A 21,988-nucleotide genomic window follows, 5' to 3' on the forward strand; every position below is an offset into this window, starting at 1 on the left:
ATGTTCCCGATGTAGTGCACTAGATAAGGAATTAGACAATTGATTTATGTTCCCTACACAGTGCGCTAGATTGTATATCAGATAACGGATTTAATACGTGATCGGGGAATAAAGTCTGTGTCGCCTGCGTGCGTGCGTGTGTGTGTGTGTCGCTCTTGGCCGCTCGTTCTAGATTCTGGGAGATTTTATCTGACTTGCAGGCATCAGGGAGCCGCTATGTATATGTTTTAAACTGTAAAATAAATCGATAGGAGTCGCTGACTTCAAAGGTTTGAGAGCGGCTATCGTAATGTCCATAATAAATGCGCATTCATCCTGAAATCTAGGTGGCGCTTATACTCCCTAATACTCGCTTTCAACTCCAGCTGTACAGGCGAAGAACAGCAGCGGCTCCGTCCCTGTGAGGGCAGAGTTAGCATGTTAGCATCTTAGCATCTCTCGTGCTGTTTTGTCATGTCCTTTAGCGATGTCTACAGCTTCTAAAGTAGTTCTGGGGTTATCAGTGGTTCTGACTGTCAGCACCGTGGCTGGAGTGCACATTAAACAGAACTGGGACAGACAGGTACCTTTATTATCTTTTTCTGCCTTATTAATATTGTAGCTTATGCTGTGCTATTAGCCAGCTGGCTAGTTAGCAACACCAGCGCGAGAAGGTTGCTCGATTCTTATTTGGGAGTCGACTCCGATTCCATGTTCAAGTGAACACATTAGGAATTCTATTTATTTAATTCGTACCACGTTTTTTAGAGACGGGGGAATGTGCTACATCTAACCCAACCTTTAAATTAGAGGTTAATTCTATATTTTTTAACTAAATAAATGCTTCATAATTAACCGCTGCCTGATTCAGGAGTCGAATCCAAAGCTTCAGATCCGACACCATATTTCCAATACATGCAGTTATCGAATCGACTCTTGAGTTTGATTCTTTGTCCAGGCTTTGTAATTACACTTTCACTACATTAACATTGTCTGTAATGGGTTTGCCCGTTCTCAACATGTTCGTGTGGGTTTCCTCCGGGCACACCGGTTTTCTCTCACCTCCCCAAAACATACCTGGCTCATCCAACTTGCCTCTGGGTGTAAATAGATGTCAGTCTGTGTGATGCCCTGGGATGAACTCGTACCCTTGGGTGTATCTTTAAGTGTTTCTTTCTATAATTCATAGTCTGAGACGTTTGGCATGTTATCTTTGTGTCTGTGCAGATTTACTTCAGGTACTTTGATTTCCTCTCACTACCCAAACACAGCAATGATGAACTGGCTATATTAAGGAATTAGAAGACCAGGTCACCTGTGCAGATAAAGTGCAAACAGCGTCTTGTGTTAAATAGGAATGTAAATTGCATCAGTAGCCAGTGTGTATGCTTTTTTTCCCCCAGGTGGAAAAGTGTTGGTGCTGCAGGGCTCCAAGGGCTCTGCGCTTCTTTTTCATCTGAGCTTTTTCTGTCCTTTTTTTTTTTTTCAATTTAGTCATTTTCAGTTCTCGAATTTTGAAGCTGTTGCCACCCCGATCTGATCAATGGGTGCCGGATCACCACACGGCTCTCAGACACGTGTCAAATTTGCAGCCTCTTCTTATCCCCTGCCAGCGTTGGGTTCTTGTGATGAGCTCAGTCCGACTGTTTACTGCTGTGAATGTTTGTAAAGTAATAATAATTCATTCAGATGACTTTTTATTTTATTTAACTTTTTTTCAGAGGTTGCGTGAGGGAGTTCTGAGAGATCTGGAACGTGTAGAAAAGAAGCGTGAAAACCTGGAAGCTCTGAAGGACCAAATTCGCCTTACCAAAGAGCTCGTGGCACAACGAGATCAGCTGGAAGACCCCAAACCAGCCAGTGACGCCCAGGGTTCCTGAAACCACTGGCCTGAACAGGTATCATCATAATAATGATGTACTGTATTTTTGTAATAAATATCTTTCTAAACTGAACATGAACATTTCAACAGTATTGTTAAACATTTTAGTGATGTTAATTGAATGAAACTTGCCTAGTGATAACCTAGTAAAGACCTTCTTATAAAAGAGTCTTTTTGTCTTTTCAATGGCTAAGCTTGTAGTTAAGCACTGAAATTAAATTCGATCTTATGCGACTCTTTCTTTGTAGAGACCTAGAATGGACGGAGGGGAGAAGCGGGGTCTGATGGCGCAGGACGATGAGGCTATGTGCACATCAGCCTCTGATGGCTTGGAGGAGGGAGAGGTGGAAGGCGAGACCCTGCTTATCGTAGAGTCCGAGGACCAAGCGTCTGTGGATCTCTCGCACGACCAGAGCGGAGACTCGCTGACCAGCGACCCGGGCGAGGACACAGAGGGCACTTGGAGTGAGGACACGGCCTTTTACTGCGAAAAGTGCCGCAAGTGGATTCCTGCCGGTAAGGGCACCACAATTAATGCTTGTGCTTAATAAAATGAAGATTTAGAAAGAGTCCCTCTTTTTTGGTTCAGCTCAGCTTCGAGGAGAGCAGCCCAGCTATCTAAAAGGAGATAACTTCTTCAAGTTCATCTGCTCTGACTGTTCTGACGACAGCAAGGAGAGCTTCGAGAGGATGCGACTCACATGGCAGCAGGTATGTGCTGATTATAGGGCTGTATCAGATGTCCTGGTCATGATCATGTGATCATGTATCTACAAAACAAAAGATGCAAGGCAAAACACCCGGTTGATTTCTTAGCTTTTTGGGATTACGTTCCATGGACAGAGCACTCAACACTGTTGATTCCCTTGTTGTCCAAAAAAATCCATTTTGATTGGTCAAACAATCAGTGCTCTTTTAAAGAAAGCATCGAACAGGAGTGTTTCCAATTCTCAGTGTGATCGTGTGTGTACTCTGTGTACAGGTGGTGATGCTGGCCATGTATAACTTGTCTTTAGAGGGAACTGGTCGGCAAGGCTATTTCCGCTGGAAGGAGGATATTTGTGCTTTTATCAGCCGACACTGGACATTTTTACTTGGCAGTAGGTGAGTAAATGAGACACTATTAGGCTCACCATTATGTCGACCATAGAGATGCAACGTGTGGTTATTGAATTACAGACTCTAGTCTTTACAGGGTGGACCTTCTAATTCACTGCATTTGATTTACAGTCTAAACAAATGATCTTTTATTAAGGAAGAAGACATCAACATGGTGGAGCACAGTTGCTGGTTGTTTGTCCGTTGGCAGCCCGACCTTCTTCCGATCCGGAGCTCAGGAATTTGGCGAGCCTGGCTGGTGGAAGCTTGTGCAGAATCGTCCACCCACCCTCAGACCAGAAGGAGATAAACCCTCCACTGCATCTCTTAAACACAAAGGTACGGTACGACTTTATTTAATGGTCCTGGAAACGTTTGGCGTAACAGAGGGACAGTGCCGGACTGAATGGGGATGTCTACTCTTGTCTCGTAGCTGCATCCAAGCCACCACCAGACCCCACCATTACGGTGGAGGGGCTTCGCAAGCGCGGTGCCCGCAGCGCCGTAGAGAGCGCCATGCGGCTGAAAGAGAAGCGGTCCCGCACGCAGGAGGCCAAGGAGATCCGCAGGGCGCAGAGAGAGGCCGTCTCGGCCCCGCTCAGACCGACCGGCCGCCCATTCGTGCTGGAAAGGGGCGAGGTGGTGGACTTCGCTTCGATGAGCTCATCCGACCCGACGTCCCCTTCGCCATCGCCCTCGCCCGACTTCTCAGCCCCCGGCACACCCGCTTCGCACTCGGCTACACCCAGCTTGCTCTCTGAGGCCGACCTGGTACCTGACGTCATGCCCCCTCAGGCTCTGTTTCACGGTGAGTTGGGTGCACTTTTTGGGTTCTGTACTGGATTAGTAAAGGTGCAGAAATCGAACGCATCCTGTTTATTATAAGAAAAACCTTTGCACCCCAGATGATGAGGAACTAGACGCTGAATGTGCGATCGACCCAGGCAGCGAGTACGCCCCCGCAATCAGAGGCGCCGTGCCAACAGCCTTCTCCCGCAAAAAACAGGAGCTCATCAAGCAGGAGCCGGAGAGCGAGGACGACGCAGACGACGGCCGGGACGAAGGAAGGAAAGAAAAGGGCGAGCGCAGAAAAGAAAAGGGCGAAGCACCAGCAGTGCCCAACAAACCCCGCTACGCCCACCTTAGCCTGTACGAGGAGCGCATGCTGCTCCGGAAGCTGGGGGCGTGCCCACAAGCGCTGGCGGTCACACCGCAGGCCAATCGGCTGCGGCGGAAGCTGCTGGTGCGACAGGCCAAGCGTGAGAGAGGGCTCCCGCTGCTGGATGTCGACCAGGCGGTCAACGCGGCCATCAGTTTGGTGGGAGGTGTGTACGGAGCACAGGTAGCGGCGTCCAGTGGGATGGGCAAGTTCAGGATGAACAGTCAGGATCTGCGAATTCTCGACCGCTTTCAGGTAACGCTCAGCCTAAAGTATTCAACCATTATAGAGGTAAAACATGCCAGCCCACTACTGCTAACTAAGATCCATGTGTTTTGCACAGACATGATTGGCTGTGTTTGTAGATTGCAGTAAGGAATCCCTTCAGCCCGCCCTCCCTTAGGCGAGCTAAGAATCAAACTTAAGAGCTCGAGATCTTACCACAGTCATTAGGGGTCCTATGAGATCCCTTTCTACTGATCAATGGGGTACAGAAGATTGACCATTTACACAGCAATACATGGGTACCTGATAGCTGTACATAATACAGTGCTCAGTAACTGTATATGCAGTGTATTAATCTGAATATGTTGACTTGGATTAATTCTACCTCTCCCCTATTTCTAAAAACAGGTCCCAGCATCCAGCAGAAAGGACTTCTACCAGTCCAACGTTTCCTTCTGGCACAGACTCATGGGGGCCGATGCCTGCATGGATCTGGAAATCAAGAGCCCTTACACGTCTCGGACTCTCAAACCTTATATACGGTACACGGCATTAATAATTATTCAAAATTTGTAGTGTCTAAATACTTTATTTTCTTTTTTCTATTTTGTCTAGATGCTCTATTTTGTCTTGATGGACTTGATGTGACGTCTAGTTTTTGCTGTGGGCCATACATGTTTGCTCCAGTAGTGGGATCATATGCGCAACCCTTGTTCCTCCAAATAGGACATGCTGAAACTACCATAGCGGCACTCGGGTGGCACAGCGGTAAATTACGCTAGCCACTACTGCCTGGATCTAGGGTCGAATCCCTAGCTGTGGTATCCAGAAAGGAGCAGATGTGACATGCCATTATAACGCCACTCCCCGTGGCACCCGCACTTGTTCTGACTCTCTGTAACGATTCGTTCTGCAGGAGAGACTACGAGACGAAACCGCTGAAGATTAAACTGCTGGCTGAGATTCGGGCGTACCCGCACAGGAACGACCCGACCTGGGTTCCCAAACCTGACTCGCCCATAGATTACTGCTACGTACGACCCAACCACATCCCCTCTGTCAACTCCATGTGCCACGACATGTTCTGGCCTGGTGAGTCAGATGATCAGTACATTATTGTGAATTATTGTGAAAGGAAAACCATTAATAATTGTTCTGTACAGATCACTAGAAAGTACTAATTATTACAGATAAGTATTTAAGTATGTAAGTCTGTGGGGGAAGAAAACCATTAATTCCACAGAGATCTTTTAACAAACACCAGTACCAAATTAGAAAACCAAAGCTGAGATAAACCTGCAGCAGTAGGGTGGCTGGTATCAACAATATTTTTCAATAATAACAATATGCCAATATTTAACAATATTTAGAACTTAGTAATACCATGCAATAGATTTATTTGCTATTTAAATGAAGTAATCCCCCCCCAGTATTAAAAACAGCCCAAGTTAATTGATCCCCTTCAGCTTACAGTCTGTACCGTGTGTTTATATCAAGGTGTGGACCTCTCGGAGTGTCTGCAGTACCCGGACTTCAGTGTGGTGGTGCTCTATAAGAAGGTGATCATCGGATTTGGCTTCATGGTGCCCGACGTCAAATATAACGAAGCCTACATCTCCTTTCTGCTGGTGCATCCTGAGTGGAGGAGGGCTGGTATCGCCACCTTTATGATTTACCATCTAATTCAGGTGAGTCGTTCAGCAGCTACACAAATTAAAGGCCAATGAATCAAATATTGATCAGGGTAGCAGTCTGAAATGACTTCATCTACATACCAGTACAGCTATTAACAGTATTCTGGTCCGCCCTTTGTGCCGCAACACTCCCTATTTGTATCTAGGCTTGGGACTGGCACAGTGACAGTGCACTCCCAATGGCTAGGCTGTTTAGCCATCACCAACCCATCCCCGACATAGCCAATCATTTATTTATAGACTGAAATCGATCAAAATTGAACCTCAGTGCTGCACAAAGCTATTTATTTTTTTACTAAGGACAAACTCAGAGCTCTTATATTATGCAGAGAGAACCACCAACGTCCAGCCAATCAGTTAATAAAGCTCTGGTGTTCTAACCGCCGCTGATTTAAATGGTCCTAACGTTTACCCTAGCTATGTGCATGCCTCAGAGTCTTCACTCTGTCCTAACTGAGGGCAGAAACCACACCAGGTTGACCGCTGAAGGTCAGATGCTAAAGTTCTAAAAAGTTCTCCTCCCTCTGTGCAGACCTGTATGGGGAAGGACGTCACTCTTCACGTTTCCGCCAGCAACCCCGCCATGCTCCTGTACCAGAAGTTCGGCTTCAAGGCCGAGGAGTACATCCTGGACTTCTACGATAAGTACTACCCAGTGGACAGCAAAGAGTGCCGACACGCTTTCTTACTGCGGCTCCGGCGCTGAGCGCTCTCTGATTGGACAGATCCGAGTCACCAAAACCGGTGATATTTTATAGGGATGTCATATGTTGGAGTACACTGCTCATTCTGTTCTGTGAATGTAAATGTTGGTTTCATTTTTAAAACGTGTCCGTGGATAACGGCATTAAAGTCAACCAAAACAGACAAACAAGACGTACACTAATAGTGACGTTTTTCTTCTTGACCCTTAAAATTTAATGCGCAGGGGGAACAAAAAGCCTTGAATGCAAATCATTTCCATGATAATGTGAATAAAAACACAAGAACAGACTTATCTCTTATCTCTAGAATTGTTTGTAAAAAAAAATCTATAGTTTTTGCATTGCACAACCTTTCACCCCTAAACTGAAAGCATCTAGGAAAACGTGTCTAGTCCAGAGGTGGTCCGGGGGTTCAGCGAGCCGTATCCGGGTGCAAGTAGGGAGATCATGGAGCTGCATCCTGTAGCCTCTGCCATTTCGTACGGCGTCCGACCTCGATTGTTTAGCTTCCTCAAGCTCGCATTGCATCTGCAAACATAAACATACAGTAGGTTCAGCAAGCAAACAGTTTAAGGTCCGAATCAATTCAATGCTACCTTAAAAAACAAGAGGGTGGATAAAATAAACAGCTAAGGAGCTGATGAGTAGGAACATTGTATTTGTACTACTGGTGCTTCAGAACTTGTTATAATGGTTTCATTGGGTTTGAATCTGGTGACTATGGAGAACACAGAAGGCTCCTGACTTCATCCTGGTGTTCATCTAATCTGCAGTATGCGGATATCAGGGAATAAAGGGACAATGTGTTTCTCTGTTTAATAATCTAGAGGAAAATGACTAATCAATAACTGTAAACCAGGCACAGTGTGTTTGTTCCGGGCACTTTTTACTTGACCCCACCCCTCTGTTCATCTAGCTAGTGTACAGAATGGTGAGTGGTGTTCATATATAATAAATGAGACAGTTTAATTCTTACCCAAGCAGGATTTCTGCACTCTGCAAGCCCCGGGCCCCCAGAGCCACGGCTTCATGCAGGGCGGTGTTATTCAACCTGTGAACACCAATTATCATCATCACTACATTAGATAATCTACGGCTGACCTTGCATCTGGTATTTATATACATTAGTAATATTCTTAAAGGGGGTGGATATCATTTATTACTTAATTACTGCAGGTTGACCAGGTCCTGATAAAGCACCCCAACACCCTTCCACCACCATGACTGTTTTTGGATGAGTTACTACTGGCCTACAGGCCTACCACTTCTGGGTAGATTCAGCACTGTATACATTTTGCTTTCATTAGAAATGATTGGCTCTCGCTGTGGTTCGGGGGAGTCTAAAAGCCTGGGAGTCTCTCTAGACCCGATATTTTTGAACACCACTTGCTTTAATTCAGCAGGACTACAACTTCTGGATAAATTCAGTGCTGTTAGTCCTATAGAAACTTGAAGGGCATTTTTACAAGGGTAATATAAATACTTTTATAATATCGTGTCTGGTTGAACGATCCAGTACAACTATTCTGTACTGTATCTATGTTATATTGGTGCGTCTTCAATAACGGTCTCTCTTATCGCAGTGTAGCACCGAATTAGCGTACTTACGGTCCGGATTGTTGGTCAACATCCGCACCTTTCTGCACCAGCACAGGGATGACGTCATGGTGCCCGTTCAGAACAGCAGCAGCCAGAGCTGTACGCCCATCGCCGTCTAGACATGATGGATCGGCACCCTAAAAAAACAGCAGAACGTTATCCAGGTAGTGACACCCTACCATAATACACAAAACATTTAGTAAATGTCCAAAATTAGGGTTTTCTTGCCTCATCCAATAGCTGCTGCACAACACTGATTTGGCCCCGCCCGTCTGGTCCAAGTTCCTTCAGCAGCAGGCTGTCTTTGGACTCCTGCAGGCATAATACAGTATATACATACATTCATTGATTACTTTACAAGCCACACCTAGCATACAGATGAACATTGTGTGTATACAATTACTGACTGTAGCCAACCTGTTGAAACAGTATTTAAAAATCCCACCAACGCTGCTGCACCTGATACACAAATAATTAATAGTTATGGGTAATACTATGTTATTGGTCCACCTGGTCACTGTTATGAGGTCCATTTCAATTGGTAATTGGGGTACAGGGGAGTGACCCAAAAGTGTACAGAGCAACACTCAGTAATTGAATACCCACAAAATTAATTTGTATGCTAGGTGTAGCTTATAATAATGAACGTACGTTTGTGCCAGATAGGTGTACCTAAGTGAGAGCGTAATACTGACCGGCTGAAACGTCTTTAGGACACTTTCCTTACGACTCTTGGCACTAATCCCGAACGCTCCAGTCTGACTCACTGCTTAGACACAATCAACAGCGAATCATGATATTGCATAATGGGAACATATTTAGTAAAGTGGTATTTGTATGATGTTCACGTACCCGGGCTGGTCAGGCTGGTTGCTAGCTTGCTTCTGCTTTCTGTAACATCGCTGAGGTTGTGTTTCTCGTACGTAGATCCGTTCAGCTGACCAGCTGAAGATGACTACATACACAAATCATAGACGAGTTACAGTACACGTCATGCTTTTATAATCCCCAGTGGTGCTTAATGATGCATGAAACATGGAAACGGGGAAGCTATCATGACATCAGACCAGCTCATGCTAATGCCTTACTGGCAGCATGGCTTTCATATCAGACCACATTAGTCCCACAAGGTGATGCGTCAGATAAAGAGGAAACGATAAAACACCGTGTGGTTCCTCACCCTGGATCTGTCTAGGGACGCCAAGATGAAATTGACGCGTAGGCTGACTTCGTAGCTGTCTTCTTCGATGATGGCAGATACTAGCTGCACAAAGACATCCCATAATTAACATTGCATATGAAGGAAGTAGCTTAATGGCTTCTGTGCTTGTGTACACATTTTAAAATCGCATCATCGAGCATTAATTTTCCAGTCCGCCCCATGATTTGCTACAGAATTGATGTCAGGGCTCAGTGGAGTTTCTTATCCAATCATTTCTTTATGTAGCTTACTTTGTGGTTCAGAGTTAACCTGGAAACACCTGAACTCAGCAATTGTGAGGGGTGTCCACATACTTTCGGCCATATAGTACGTCAACCTGATCACAAAAGTGCTCGACTCACCCTGCCCATCCTTGGTTCTCCCACCAGCGCTCTGAACTCGCTGTTGTTCTGGGTGTAACTGCGCAGGTGAGCACAGATGTGATCCAGCTGCTTCCTCCAAAACCCTGCAACCACACCCAGCGATAAACAGCTGTCAGCTTCAGAATGATTAGCACTCTTGTAACAGACACATCAAAAGATTAGAAAAAGCCTTTGAAGTTCATTGATTCATCTTTTGTGGACTACTGTTGTCTTCATGTTCGATGGGATCCAAGTCAAGGGACGGAAATGGCTGGATTCTGCTCTCATCAAACCGTGACTTTATTTTTTGCACCGCCAATCAGAGGCAGAGTCAAAAAACGTATTAGAGCTTATCTTTTGTTGCTGGCACCACCCCCACCGTCGATCGAGAAGGGGCCAAGGGCTCCCAGATTGCCCCCTGTGCAGGCACCTCGACTAATTGCATCATATTTCAGCCATTGTCCCTCCCCTACAGGCTCGCAGCCAATCGTGTGTCTGTGTAGGCACCCGTACGGCTGCTAGCCCTGCACTGGTAGGCTTTTTTACTGCTGCGCCACCCTAGCGCCCTAACGAAAACAAGGCAGGTTTGTTATATCTCGCCTCATGGTCGCCTCGTTACCTTTATGTATTTTTCCCCACATATGTTAAATGGGAATTTGGTCTCTGTGTCGCATCATATTTATACCTCAGTACAACAACCCCTAGGTGAAGTAAAAACTAGTTACAGAAATGACAGCGTGATTCACCTCGCCCGGGGCTGATGGCGGTCAGCAAAGGCTTTCGGTCACTCATCCGCCCCTGTCTGTTAAGCTCCGCTTCTTTCTGCTGGCTCTGCTTTTGCAGTTCAGCACTGGACGGGTAAAAGAGGCCGACCGTCTGCGTCTGAGCGTCCACGTGCCCCGTCCTGCTCGCTGCTCGACCCGCACTCGCAGACTGTCTCTAAACAGAATCAGAGATGGTCGAAATGTTTGCTTTATTACTGTATGTATTCAATATTTTATAAATAATTGATTGTTTTAAAGTAGTTTATTGACTTAGACTTTTCTGAGGTTGAACGTTATACCTGGCCGGACTCCTCGGCGCCATCCTGTGGATAGAGCTGTGCGGTAGAGCCTGGCACTCGGGGAGGACCTTCCAGAAACACGCCGCAGGTTCCACAGTAGTTGGCGTACGGGTGACTGCTCGCTCCACATTGTGAACAGGTAAGAGATTTGGCGGCATGGCCAGGCTACAACACACATTCAACCAACCGATTCACCCAGTTCATACAGAGTAACACTTATAAGATCTATGAGAAGCCACGTCATATAAATCAAAGGTATTATGATGATTATTATGCTTATTATATGAGTTGGAAGTTTCCAGTGTTTACATTTTGGCACCAGAAGCTAAATAATCACTTTAGAATTGACCTGAAGACACTGCTTGTGCTGTTCAGGATTTAAGTAGTGATGGTATCTGTCTGAGACTAGTACAGCGGCTGCTGAAAAGGCTTGGTTCAGAGCTCAGGGCAGGGATTAACAGTTTGACTCGTACAGTTAAACCACGAAATGTACATTTGTACGTGGTGTACGAGAGGAAGTTATGAGAGGGGCGGTGTTACTATTTTAGCATGGTAGTGGATCCATTACTCTTTATGACTGTGTGGCAGCCGGTGGTACAGGAAACATCGCACATATAAGAATGCTTTGTTTAAAGAAAGCATTAAAGCCCCCGACATGGGCATCATCTAGGATCGCGCTTACCTTAGCACCACACCAGTCGCAGAATCGAGCGTCTGAGTGGTTCACTCTGCTGCATTTGGAGCAGGAAACCGGCTTGCTCTCTGTGCAGGGCACAGGAGGGGCGCGCTGTCCACTGAACACAGGCTAGACATCAATATAGAGCACAAACTGTCATAATTCTGACATAAAACCAATTATTTAAGTATATATTATCTTAAAGTTAAAATCTATTGTTTTATATACAGTGGATCCAGAAAGTATTCAAACCCCACTCTAGTCTTGTTTTGGCTGTATGCTTCAGGTCAGTGTTGTGTTGAAAGGTGAACTGTTGCTCTTTTCTGAATTCGAGTGCATGTCGGAGGAGTTCTTTTAAGAATGGTGGCTACATTCATTTGTCCCCTAATTCCTACCAGACTCCTAGTACCTGCTGGTGAAGAGCAATTCCATAGCATGATGCTGCCACCACCATGTTTCACAGCAGGGATGATGTACAATGCCTGTTTTTTTCTATTAGTGTGCTTGCTGTTCTGAATACTTCCTGAATCCTGTGGATATTCTGTATTTTATTATCACATTCATCTCTTACCATGTCTGCTTTCTGTAGCATGGCCTCACATGTAACGCAGTAGGTGATGTGAGCTGGGTTTCCTGTGCCACATGACTGACAGATCAATTTGTCCTGTAGTAGAAGAGAATGACATTAACCAATCACTGTAGATCCCACAGAGTTTAATGACTGTTGGGTCACTGGGTAGGTTACAGTTACACCTACAGTGCACCTAGCAAATTCTTAGCAGTATTTGTTTAGTCAATTACACAACAAGTACTTGATCAGCGGACTAGCTACGGTATGTACGTCAAAGGTAGAGAAGTGTCAGGGTGCAGTCTTGCATACTTGCAGCTTCAGGCTTGCTTGCGGCTGGAGCTGAGGAACTATGGGAGCTTCACACACCACACATGAGGATGTGTTAGCCGGCACCAGGCTCTTACATCGTACACACAGGATCATCTGGAATAACGAACACACACACACACGCACACATGCATGCACACACTATTGATGACCCTTTATGCAGCAAGTGTAGACCATATTCCATACCAAATACATATGTATTTATTTTTGTATATGTGTAAATCCTGTATGTGTTACGGCGGCACATGTAGGCCCTTTTCTGCCAAAACGTTTCCCAGAAAGATATCTAATACAACATCACAGCTGTCCCCGCAAGACCAAACAGAAGATGTGAACAGAAAAGTGACCCTGTAGTAACCACACCTGTCCTCCTTCAGTAGGGGGCAGCCTCTGTGTAGGGATAGGAAGCACCGGGGCCCCGCAGTGCAGGCAGAACCGGGCGAAGGGGTCAGAGGGCCGAGGGCTCAGACACTTGTAGCACCTGCACACAGAGAGATCAAAGCCTGAGGTTACACACCTGACTCACCAAGCACTGTATTAGAAGCGGCTCATTTATGAAATTATTTAATCAACCAGTAATGCCCCCCCCCCCCCCCCCCCCCCCCCCCCCCACATTAGAAAAATACCTGAGGAAATCGGTTTCTCTTCGGATGCGAGAGATCTGGGTGATGTTTAGGTTTTTGAGGGTACCGCATGCATCAGCATCAATCTGAAAGCGATGTTTAAACAAGCAGCATGTAAACAGATCTAGTGATAAATAATTCATTCTGTGTGCTAAGCTCTGAGCTTAATCTGCCACCAAGAAAATGTGCAACCCAACATAAATGTTACTGTATTTATAAATGTAGTATGACAGTGTAGGGATGCTTTGTTGGATCAGGACCTGAACAGCATCACTGAGAGAGCAATAAATTCCCCTCTTAATCAGAAAATTCTTAAGAAAAAAAGCATCCGTCCACGAGCTGACAGTGAGTAAGACCCTTTTCAGGATACTCAGTATGTTTAGTGTGTTAACCTTTACCTGTGTGTTTTTCTTGGGTGGGGCCGCCGGCGCAGTCTGCAGGCGCTGGGTCAGAAAACGAGGGCCTTTACGAGAGTGCCGGACGCCCCCGGTTTGAAAATCTAACACACCACATATGCACACAGTCAAAACGTTAAAAATGTGGATTATCACCCTAACAGACCCCCCCAAATCCCTTCAAATCCTCTTCTCACAACTTATCTTTTACAATATTAGAACAAATTAATGAGTAACTGTACCTAAATGTTTTGTAGAAGCATCTTCAGCACCATTTGTGCAAACAGAGCCGCTCTGGTCCTGTAAGAAATGTGGGGGAAACAGTCTGTGGTCAAAGCCAAACTACCCCACTTTTGTTTTTCCTCATTTAATATACTTATTTTAATAAACTATCATTATTAATACCACAAATTTATAGACACTACAAATTATTGGCATACTTCACTTTGCTTAACTTGTATGATGCTTTGGAATAAATAAAGTGTCCTGATTTGTCTACATATTTATTTGTACATTATGGCCCTGTTGAATGATTATTGTTTGGTGAAACTGCTGTTCCTGCTGCCTTCAGGTCAATCAGCATCATTTTTATTATGAAATTAGGTGCAATTTGCATAAGAGCCGTTGTTTTCTTTATTCAGAATCTAAAACTGCACTGTTACTGTATGTTTAACCAAGGTTCCAAAGAACAATATAATACAGACCTGTTCTGCGTTTCCGTCCTGCAGTTCAGAGGGCACACCTTCCACCATGAAGACCTTGGTGACGACAGCGCTTTGCCGACCGTCGCTGGAGCAAAGAGAAAAGTTTAAGAATGAATTCTCAGATGATTAAACATTTTGAACGTCTAGTTTGGTTTGAAGTTGTTTCTTGACTGGTTTTTATCGTACCTGGTTACAGCCACGGCTCTGACGCACACCTTGCCGCTGGGTAAGCGTATGGGTTCTGTGTATTTCAGGGTGCTGTTTTCTCTGAGCCCCGGCCTTCGTGGCACCTCCGGTTTAGTGCCGTCCAGAGTATAGAAGACACTGACGTCGGGGGTGTCTGAAAATGTGAAGCAACCAAATGATTTACACATGTATTACTTTACAAAATGTGAATACAAATTTTAAACACATTCCATTCTCTATTATGACTCCTGGAACACACTATTATGATTTGAACACACTTTGCACCTTTATGAACTTTAACTCTAATTTACTTAATAAAACATTGTGGTTTATTTCATAATTTTGTTATATTATCATCCACCACTTTATCCTAGTCAGTGTCGCATAGTGAGAAACACTGGGTGCAATGCAGAAACACCCTGGACAGGGTGCTAATCCATCGCAGGGCTTCAGCCAACCCTAAGACAGCAAATCATGTCTATGTAGACACCCAGCCAGCCAAAAAGCAGGTATTGGACTAGGATAATAGACCGTTACGCTACCTGAGTATCTCACTGTGGTTTCATTTTGTTCTTTTTAAATGTGTTTACTCTTTTATATACATACTTTTTGTTTATGTTCATAAGTACAAAGTCGAATGTAAATTTGATGTGGATATTTGCACTGGAGACATGGGTTAAATCCTAGTCCCAGGTACTCTTAAGGTACTCCGGTTTCTTTTCCCCTTAATTGCCATTAGGTGTAATAAAGCTAATGCTGAATTGGTCCTGTACAAAGAATTGCTGGCTTGTATCTAGCATTTCAGTTCAGGGCTGGACTCAGTTCAGGGCTGGTCTGATCTTGAACAGGAAGAAGCAGAGATGCTCGGGTAGCCCAGCAGTGGTGCTGTCGGCCAGCCGGGCATCTACACAGACATGACTGGCTATGTCTAAGGGGTTAACCCACAGCACCCCATTTGCGCACTGTATCTGCTCTGGCCATGTCTGTTGTCAGAAACGTCAAAGTGGATGTATGAGCAGTGATCCAGAACTTACCAGACTTGATCTCGATGGGTGTGTTGGTGTCTATTTCATGCTTGGCTTTGCCAGGATGAGGAACCCGAATAGGAATTATGAATGGCACCACAATCGAGCCTGCGGTCATTCTGATGGACAAGATCTGATGTATTTAGCCTCTAAATGTCACTGATTTCACACTTCTTATTTGACTGGAATGTCAGTCATTTTAATTTTAATCAAACAACAAACATTACAGTTATTTATATTTATGTGTATATAAGATGTGATGCTACCTGGAGGCTAAATGAATCTGTATCCACGGACGCGGTGCTGCTCAACACGGCTGCACAACAACACTCGATGTCATTGAACAATCAGGCAACCCTTAGCAACTACAACGCGTCTTCCTATTGGTCGATTGCCTTTGCGCAAATCTACACATCATACTGCTTATTAACTTACTGTATAGACATGGTTTGTAAATCGCCGATTTATTTACAACCGTTGAAAAAGCCTGTTCCCAATATATGCCAACATTAGGGTTAAGAAAGACGTAAAATGTTCATGAATCAGCCGAAATTATTATTATTGTTAATGTTATTATTCAGCTTGTGAAAATTGAAGCATTGCTAGATCATTTCAGCAGGCAATATTTCAACCACCAAAAGTTGAAGGCCCCAACAACATTTTGCCGTGGTGTTTTCCTACCCGTTTTTATACAAATCCCACCTCCTACTCTATGATTGGTTAAATCCTTAACCTGGCGGAAGATTCCAACTACTATTGGCTAGTATTTCATACCGAGGCGGTGACTTTCCAGAAAACGGGTAGTTAAAAAAAATATCAACACTGATGTGTGTCGTTCTTGCCGGTGTAGTGCAATTCTGAGGTAATTTTCTTGCCATATACTTAATAAATAAAAGTAATGGCAGATATTAAGGTTAAAAAGGAGTCCACAGATCCAGTGGATATCGAAAATAGGTAAGTTATGTGGTTAATTTGGTAGAAATTTACAGTAGTGAGTATTTGGTGAAGAAGTTAGTGACATGTCAATTATTGTGGGATTTAGAAGTACATTATAATTATGTTTATTGAGATAAATATGCATTTACCGTTTATTATGTTAAATATATGTTTGGTTGTGTAAACAGTTTTATAATTTCATTTAACTTCTCATTAGTGGTGACTGACTAGAGTTGGTCATTTCTTTAAGCTCACATATAAATATACCCTCATTTGACCAAACCTCATGCATTATAATGAGAATGCTTTAAGAACTCTGTACAGACTAAAAACACCCTATAAAATGTTTACAAGTTAGTACTAAAAGTCATTTCTAAGCAACTTTAGGTCCCAAGATTATATTTGCAATTAGTCTTTATTAGTATAAAGTGTATGGAACAGTGGTCACTTTGCCAAGTTTGAAAAGGAACATCAATCCTGTCACTTTATGTATAATAAAAATGTGGTCAAATGAGTTAATGTAACACAAAAAACAACTGTGTAAAATTCCAGGACTGTTTATATATGTCCTTTAAATCTAAACTGTATTTACTGTGAGTTTGTTGTTATTACCCCCCCCCCCCCCCCCCGCCCCCCCAATCTGATTGTCCGATTCTACTATTAAACTGTCAATAAAGTAAAAATTGATCATTGGACATGGAGGAGTTTTTATATCTGGAACTTTATTGTTCAGTTCTGTAGAGGTAAACTGTAATGAGAGCGGCACGGTGGCTCGGTGGGTAGCACTGTCGCCTCACAGCAAGAAGGTCCTGGGTTTGATTCCCAGGTGGAGCGGTCGTGGTCCTTTCTGTGTGGAGTTTGCATGTTATCCCAGTGTGTGCGTGGGTTTCCTCCGGGAGCTCCGGTTTCCTATCCAAAAACATGCAAGTGAGATTGTGAATCTTGTGTATCCAGTAATTACCTGTCCTGTCATGAACATAACCAAATTGTGATACATGACATTAAAATCCTAATGAATGAATAAATAAACTGGGATGAACTAGTGATGTGTTTTTGTATGTTTTTTCTGTAATAAGGATAAAGGAGCTCTGCCAACAGTTTCCACAAGGAATCACAGACCAGGTCATCCAGAATGACCTACCACACGTGGAGGCGAAGCAAAGGGCCATGGCCATCAACCGACTGCTCTCAGTGGTAAGGAGAATCAACTTCATATCCATTTTTACTATTAAGCGTTTTTGTAAGCATGTATTTGTTCATGATAATCAAGATATACTTTTTTGTTTATATTTCTAATTCAAATGACATCACACGTAGAAATTTATTCTCTATTCTTATGATACAGGGTCAACTGGATCTTCTCAGAAACAACAACGGATTGTTATACAGGCTGAAGGACACTCAGTCTACAAGGTCAGTCCTTTTCAGTAAACGTCAGCTGTCCACATACAGATTAAACGGGTTTAAAAATGTTATCATTTGAATTTTCTAGTAAAATGAAGGGTTCAGACAACCAGGAGAAGCTTGTTTACCAGATTATTGAGGACGCTGGAAATAAAGGTAAGAGTTTTATCTGGTTTCTTACGCACCAGTAACATTTCATGTCATCCGTATTGAGAAGGGGTGAAGTTTGAGATTGGTTTTGTTTTATTTTGACAGGTATCTGGAGCAGAGACATCCGCTTCAAGAGCAACCTTCCTCTAACAGAGATCAATAAAATCCTAAAGAACCTCGAGAGCAAAAAGCTGATCAAAGCCGTGAAATCTGTGGCCGTGAGTACAAAAGCTTTTATAAAATCATTAACCAGAATTAACCAGAAATTCACACTACAGATACTCAAACAAAGGATTATTTTATTAATCCAGTCATATATCTTTATCATTTATCACATATCACCACTGCTTTATGCAGTCAGGGTCATGGTGTGTGTGGTTTTTCTGGAAAGTTCTTGGTACCCCAGATAGGACACAGATCCATCACAGGGCTTCCCCCCTTCTTCTTTCCAGTAGCCATGATGTCTGTGTAGGCGTCTGGCTGGCCGATAGCACCCAAGATTCAAATCTGGATCTCAGCAGTGGTGGGCTAGCGTAACAGACAACATGACATTAACTCATTTTGCTTTTGTTGTTTCCAGGCCTCTAAAAAGAAAGTGTACATGCTGTATAACCTGCAGCCGGACCGCTCGGTTACTGGAGGAGCGTGGTACAGCGATCAGGACTTTGAGTCTGAGTTTGTAGAGGTTCTCAACCAGCAGTGCTTTAAATTTCTTCAAAGCAAGGTATGGGTGAAGTGTGTCTCGCTAAATCAGGCCACACATTAAAAGACCTGAAAATGGTCACATCTGCTGAAAATTAAGATGTTTCAAAGAGGAGACAGCTCAGTGGGTAGCGCTGTCGCCTCACAGCAAGAAGGTCCTGTACTATCGATGCTCAGTGTGTACCGGTGTGTGTTCCAGGCGGAGGCAGCGAGGGACAGTAAGCAGAGTCCTATGGTGCAGAGAAACAGTTCCTTTGCAACCTCCCATGAAGTGTGGAAGTACATCTGTGAGCTCGGCATTAGCAAGGTTAGTGTCCACTCTTTTATACATCAGATCCAGACATTAAAAGACCCCCTGTGTACATTTGAAAAACCCAGTTTAAGGAATGTCGGGTGTTTATTTATTTGTAGGTGGATCTGTCCATGGAGGACATCGAGACCATCCTGAACACACTGATCTACGATGGAAAGGTGGAAATGACCATCATCGCGGCTAAGGAGGGAACAGTGGGGTGTGTGGACGGCCAAATGAAGTTGTACAGGGGCGTGAATTCCATCATCCAACCCACAGGCCTGGTCAAAACACCCTGTGGACTCTGTCCTGTAAATACTAGAGTTACTACTTCAATAATCATATCTTTAACTAATCCGACACAGTAACTAACCCGGCACAGTTTACCCCAAGCCGATAAACTACAACCACCAGACAGTAACTGACCAACACAATTTACCTCAGACCAATAAACTACAACCACCCGACAGTAACTTACCCGGCACAGTTTACCCCAGACCAGTTAACTACAACCACCCGATAGTAACTAACCCGGCACAGTTTACCCAGACCAATAAACTACAACCACCCGACAGTAACTTACCTGGCACAGTTTACCCCAGACCAGTTAACTACAACCACCCGATAGTAACTAACCCGGCACAGTTTACCCAGACCAGTTAACTACAACCACCCGACAGTAACTAACCCGGCACAGTTTACCCAGACCAGTTAACTACAACCACCAGTCAGTAACTAACCCGGCACAGTTTACCCAGACCAGTTAACTACAACCACCAGTCAGTAACTAACCCAACACAATTTACCCCAAGCCGATAAACTACAACCACCAGTCAGTAACTAACCCGGCACAGTTTACCCCAGACCAGTTAACTACAACCACCCGACAGTAACTAACCCGGCACAGTTTACCCCAGACCAGTTAACTACAACCACCCGATAGTAACTAACCCGGCACAGTTTACCCCAGACCAGTTAACTACAACCACCCGACAGTAACTAACCCAACACAATTTACCCCAAGCCGATAAACTACAACCACCAGTCAGTAACTAACCCAACACAATTTACCCCAAGCCGATAAACTACAACCACCAGACAGTAACTAACCCGGCACAGTTTACCCCAGACCAATAAACTACAACCACCCGACAGTAACTAACCCGGCACAGTTTACCCCAGACCAGTTAACTACAACCACCCGATAGTAACTAACCTGGCACAGTTTACCCCAGACCAGTTAACTACAACCACCCGACAGTAACTAACCCGGCACAGTTTACCCAGACCAGTTAACTACAACCACCAGTCAGTAACTAACCCGGCACAGTTTACCCCAGACCAGTTAACTACAACCACCCGGCAGTAACTAACCCGGCACAGTTTACCCAGACCAGTTAACTACAACCACCAGTCAGTAACTAACCCGGCACAGTTTACCCAGACCAGTTAACTACAACCACCAGTCAGTAACTAACCCAACACAATTTACCCCAAGCCGATAAACTACAACCACCAGTCAGTAACTAACCCGGCACAGTTTACCCCAGACCAGTTAACTACAACCACCCGACAGTAACTAACCCGGCACAGTTTACCCCAGACCAGTTAACTACAACCACCCGATAGTAACTAACCCGGCACAGTTTACCCCAGACCAGTTAACTACAACCACCCGACAGTAACTAACCCGGCACAGTTTACCCAGACCAGTTAACTACAACCACCAGTCAGTAACTAACCCGGCACAGTTTACCCCAGACCAGTTAACTACAACCACCCGACAGTAACTAACCCGGCACAGTTTACCCAGACCAGTTAACTACAACCACCAGTCAGTAACTAACCCGGCACAGTTTACCCAGACCAGTTAACTACAACCACCAGTCAGTAACTAACCCGGCACAGTTTACCCCAGACCAATAAACTACAACCACACGACAGTAACTAACCCGGCACAGTTTACCCCAGACCAATAAACTACAACCACCCGACAGTAACTAACCCGGCACAGTTTACCCCAGACCAATAAACTACAACCACCCGACAGTAACTAACCCGGCACAGTTTACCCCAGACCAGTTAACTACAACCACCCGATAGTAACTAACCCGGCACAGTTTACCCCAGACCAGTTAACTACAACCACCCGACAGTAACTAACCCGGCACAGTTTACCCAGACCAGTTAACTACAACCACCAGTCAGTAACTAACCAAACACAATTTACCCCAGACCAATAAACTGCAACCAACATTTAGTAACTAACCCGACACAATTCCAATAAAAATGTATGTATATATAAACAATTCTTGGCTGAATTGACGTGTGTTCCTCTGCCCCTCCTCTAGGTGTTTGACGACTGCCACGAAGGAGGAGAAATCTCCCCCTCCACCTGTGTGTACATGACAGAGTGGCTGGACTTTTGACCGGACCCTGTGTAGTGTTTTTTGTTTTGTTTTTTGTTGTTTTTTTCTCTGTGGAGAAAGTGCTATATCAGGTTTGCAATGATTTGATGCATTGAACAGATTTTATTTATATTAAACAACATTAATAGCTTTCATATGTAATTAAAATGAAAAACAAACAGCAGCAGTGGCACTGTGGAACTCGGATGGAGACACATTTTCCTTTTTTCTCCCTGTCATGGACACAAGGATTGAAATAAAGAGCTGAATTTGAGGCCTGTGATGGACAGACTGTGTTTGGTAATTAAACCTAGTGCACTACGTACATACAACTAGTCTACCGTGATGCTGGTGTTGAATGATTTTGAATTTTTGGTTTGAAGCACTGTTGTTGGATGTCTGGAAATGTGAATAAAGAGTGAAACTAAATCGTCCCTTATTGTCCCTTGTTACATTCACTTGTATGCTTCTCATTTCTGCGACTGCTCTTTTTCAGTGACTGAATAATCACAACATACTTGTGTCTAACAAAACGTCTGTAACTCTGTGTTTTTATTATTTAATATATGATATAAGAATCTGCTGGTTTGAAAATATACAAACATATATACATACATTTATTT

At 44.1% G+C, this 21,988-nt stretch overlaps 4 protein-coding genes and 1 long non-coding RNA gene across 5 annotated transcripts; 4 read left to right on the forward strand and 1 right to left on the reverse strand.

The window, feature by feature from the left end:
* Window positions 1-410: 410 nt before the first annotated feature.
* LOC134304004 (protein PET117 homolog, mitochondrial) lies at window positions 411-1,859 on the forward strand. The gene is made up of 2 exons (XM_062989527.1): window positions 411-562; window positions 1,701-1,859. Exons 1-2 carry the CDS (start codon window positions 467-469, stop codon window positions 1,857-1,859), a joined length of 255 nt encoding a protein of 84 aa, XP_062845597.1. The 5' UTR covers window positions 411-466.
* A 259-nt stretch (window positions 1,860-2,118) lies between these two features.
* On the forward strand, window positions 2,119-7,028 carry kat14 (lysine acetyltransferase 14). Its single transcript, XM_062989525.1, has 10 exons — window positions 2,119-2,377; window positions 2,451-2,572; window positions 2,844-2,965; window positions 3,117-3,298; window positions 3,393-3,767; window positions 3,865-4,373; window positions 4,752-4,885; window positions 5,260-5,435; window positions 5,841-6,031; window positions 6,570-7,028. Exons 1-10 carry the CDS (start codon window positions 2,119-2,121, stop codon window positions 6,741-6,743), a joined length of 2,244 nt encoding a protein of 747 aa, XP_062845595.1. The 3' UTR covers window positions 6,744-7,028.
* Window positions 6,932-15,792, reverse strand: dzank1 (double zinc ribbon and ankyrin repeat domains 1). The gene is made up of 21 exons (XM_062989526.1): window positions 15,740-15,792; window positions 15,483-15,592; window positions 14,449-14,602; window positions 14,263-14,347; window positions 13,801-13,858; window positions 13,562-13,662; window positions 13,167-13,249; window positions 12,904-13,021; window positions 12,523-12,636; window positions 12,214-12,306; window positions 11,649-11,771; window positions 10,967-11,131; window positions 10,650-10,842; window positions 9,904-10,007; window positions 9,521-9,604; window positions 9,193-9,295; window positions 9,036-9,106; window positions 8,569-8,652; window positions 8,350-8,477; window positions 7,718-7,792; window positions 6,932-7,269 (listed from the first exon to the last, which is right to left on the reverse strand). Exons 2-21 carry the CDS (start codon window positions 15,589-15,591, stop codon window positions 7,116-7,118), a joined length of 2,199 nt encoding a protein of 732 aa, XP_062845596.1. The 5' UTR covers window position 15,592; window positions 15,740-15,792; the 3' UTR covers window positions 6,932-7,115.
* Window positions 8,330-14,408, forward strand: LOC134304005 (uncharacterized). The gene is made up of 3 exons (XR_010007733.1): window positions 8,330-8,504; window positions 10,942-11,105; window positions 14,287-14,408. It is a non-coding gene; the product is annotated as an uncharacterized LOC134304005 (long non-coding RNA).
* A 514-nt stretch (window positions 15,793-16,306) lies between the features above and the next one.
* Window positions 16,307-21,794, forward strand: polr3f (polymerase (RNA) III (DNA directed) polypeptide F). Its single transcript, XM_062989838.1, has 9 exons — window positions 16,307-16,427; window positions 17,486-17,603; window positions 17,755-17,822; window positions 17,902-17,969; window positions 18,069-18,181; window positions 18,544-18,687; window positions 18,865-18,972; window positions 19,077-19,268; window positions 21,309-21,794. The coding sequence occupies exons 1-9, from the start codon at window positions 16,372-16,374 to the stop codon at window positions 21,384-21,386; spliced, it is 945 nt and encodes a 314-aa protein (XP_062845908.1). The 5' UTR covers window positions 16,307-16,371; the 3' UTR covers window positions 21,387-21,794.
* Window positions 21,795-21,988: the final 194 nt, after the last annotated feature.

This window comes from Trichomycterus rosablanca, chromosome 27 (genome assembly GCF_030014385.1).
Source record: "Trichomycterus rosablanca isolate fTriRos1 chromosome 27, fTriRos1.hap1, whole genome shotgun sequence".
Classification (NCBI taxonomy): domain Eukaryota; kingdom Metazoa; phylum Chordata; class Actinopteri; order Siluriformes; family Trichomycteridae; genus Trichomycterus; species Trichomycterus rosablanca.

Coding starts and splice junctions, on each gene's coding strand:
- LOC134304004 (XM_062989527.1), top strand. CDS start 467: ATGTCTACAGCTTCTAAAGTAGTTCTGGGGTTATCAGTGGTTCTGACT. Junction 563..1,700: donor AACAGAACTGGGACAGACAG/GTACCTTTATTA, acceptor ACTTTTTTTCAG/AGGTTGCGTGAGGGAGTTCT.
- dzank1 (XM_062989526.1), bottom strand. CDS start 15,591: ATGACCGCAGGCTCGATTGTGGTGCCATTCATAATTCCTATTCGGGTT. Junction 13,250..13,561: donor CACCCAAGAAAAACACACAG/GTAAAGGTTAAC, acceptor CATCGCTTTCAG/ATTGATGCTGATGCATGCGG. Junction 7,270..7,717: donor AGTGCAGAAATCCTGCTTGG/GTAAGAATTAAA, acceptor TTATGTTTGCAG/ATGCAATGCGAGCTTGAGGA.
- kat14 (XM_062989525.1), top strand. CDS start 2,119: ATGGACGGAGGGGAGAAGCGGGGTCTGATGGCGCAGGACGATGAGGCT. Junction 2,378..2,450: donor CCGCAAGTGGATTCCTGCCG/GTAAGGGCACCA, acceptor TTTTTGGTTCAG/CTCAGCTTCGAGGAGAGCAG. Junction 6,032..6,569: donor TGATTTACCATCTAATTCAG/GTGAGTCGTTCA, acceptor CCCTCTGTGCAG/ACCTGTATGGGGAAGGACGT.
- polr3f (XM_062989838.1), top strand. CDS start 16,372: ATGGCAGATATTAAGGTTAAAAAGGAGTCCACAGATCCAGTGGATATC. Junction 16,428..17,485: donor CCAGTGGATATCGAAAATAG/GTAAGTTATGTG, acceptor TTCTGTAATAAG/GATAAAGGAGCTCTGCCAAC. Junction 17,604..17,754: donor TCAACCGACTGCTCTCAGTG/GTAAGGAGAATC, acceptor CTTATGATACAG/GGTCAACTGGATCTTCTCAG.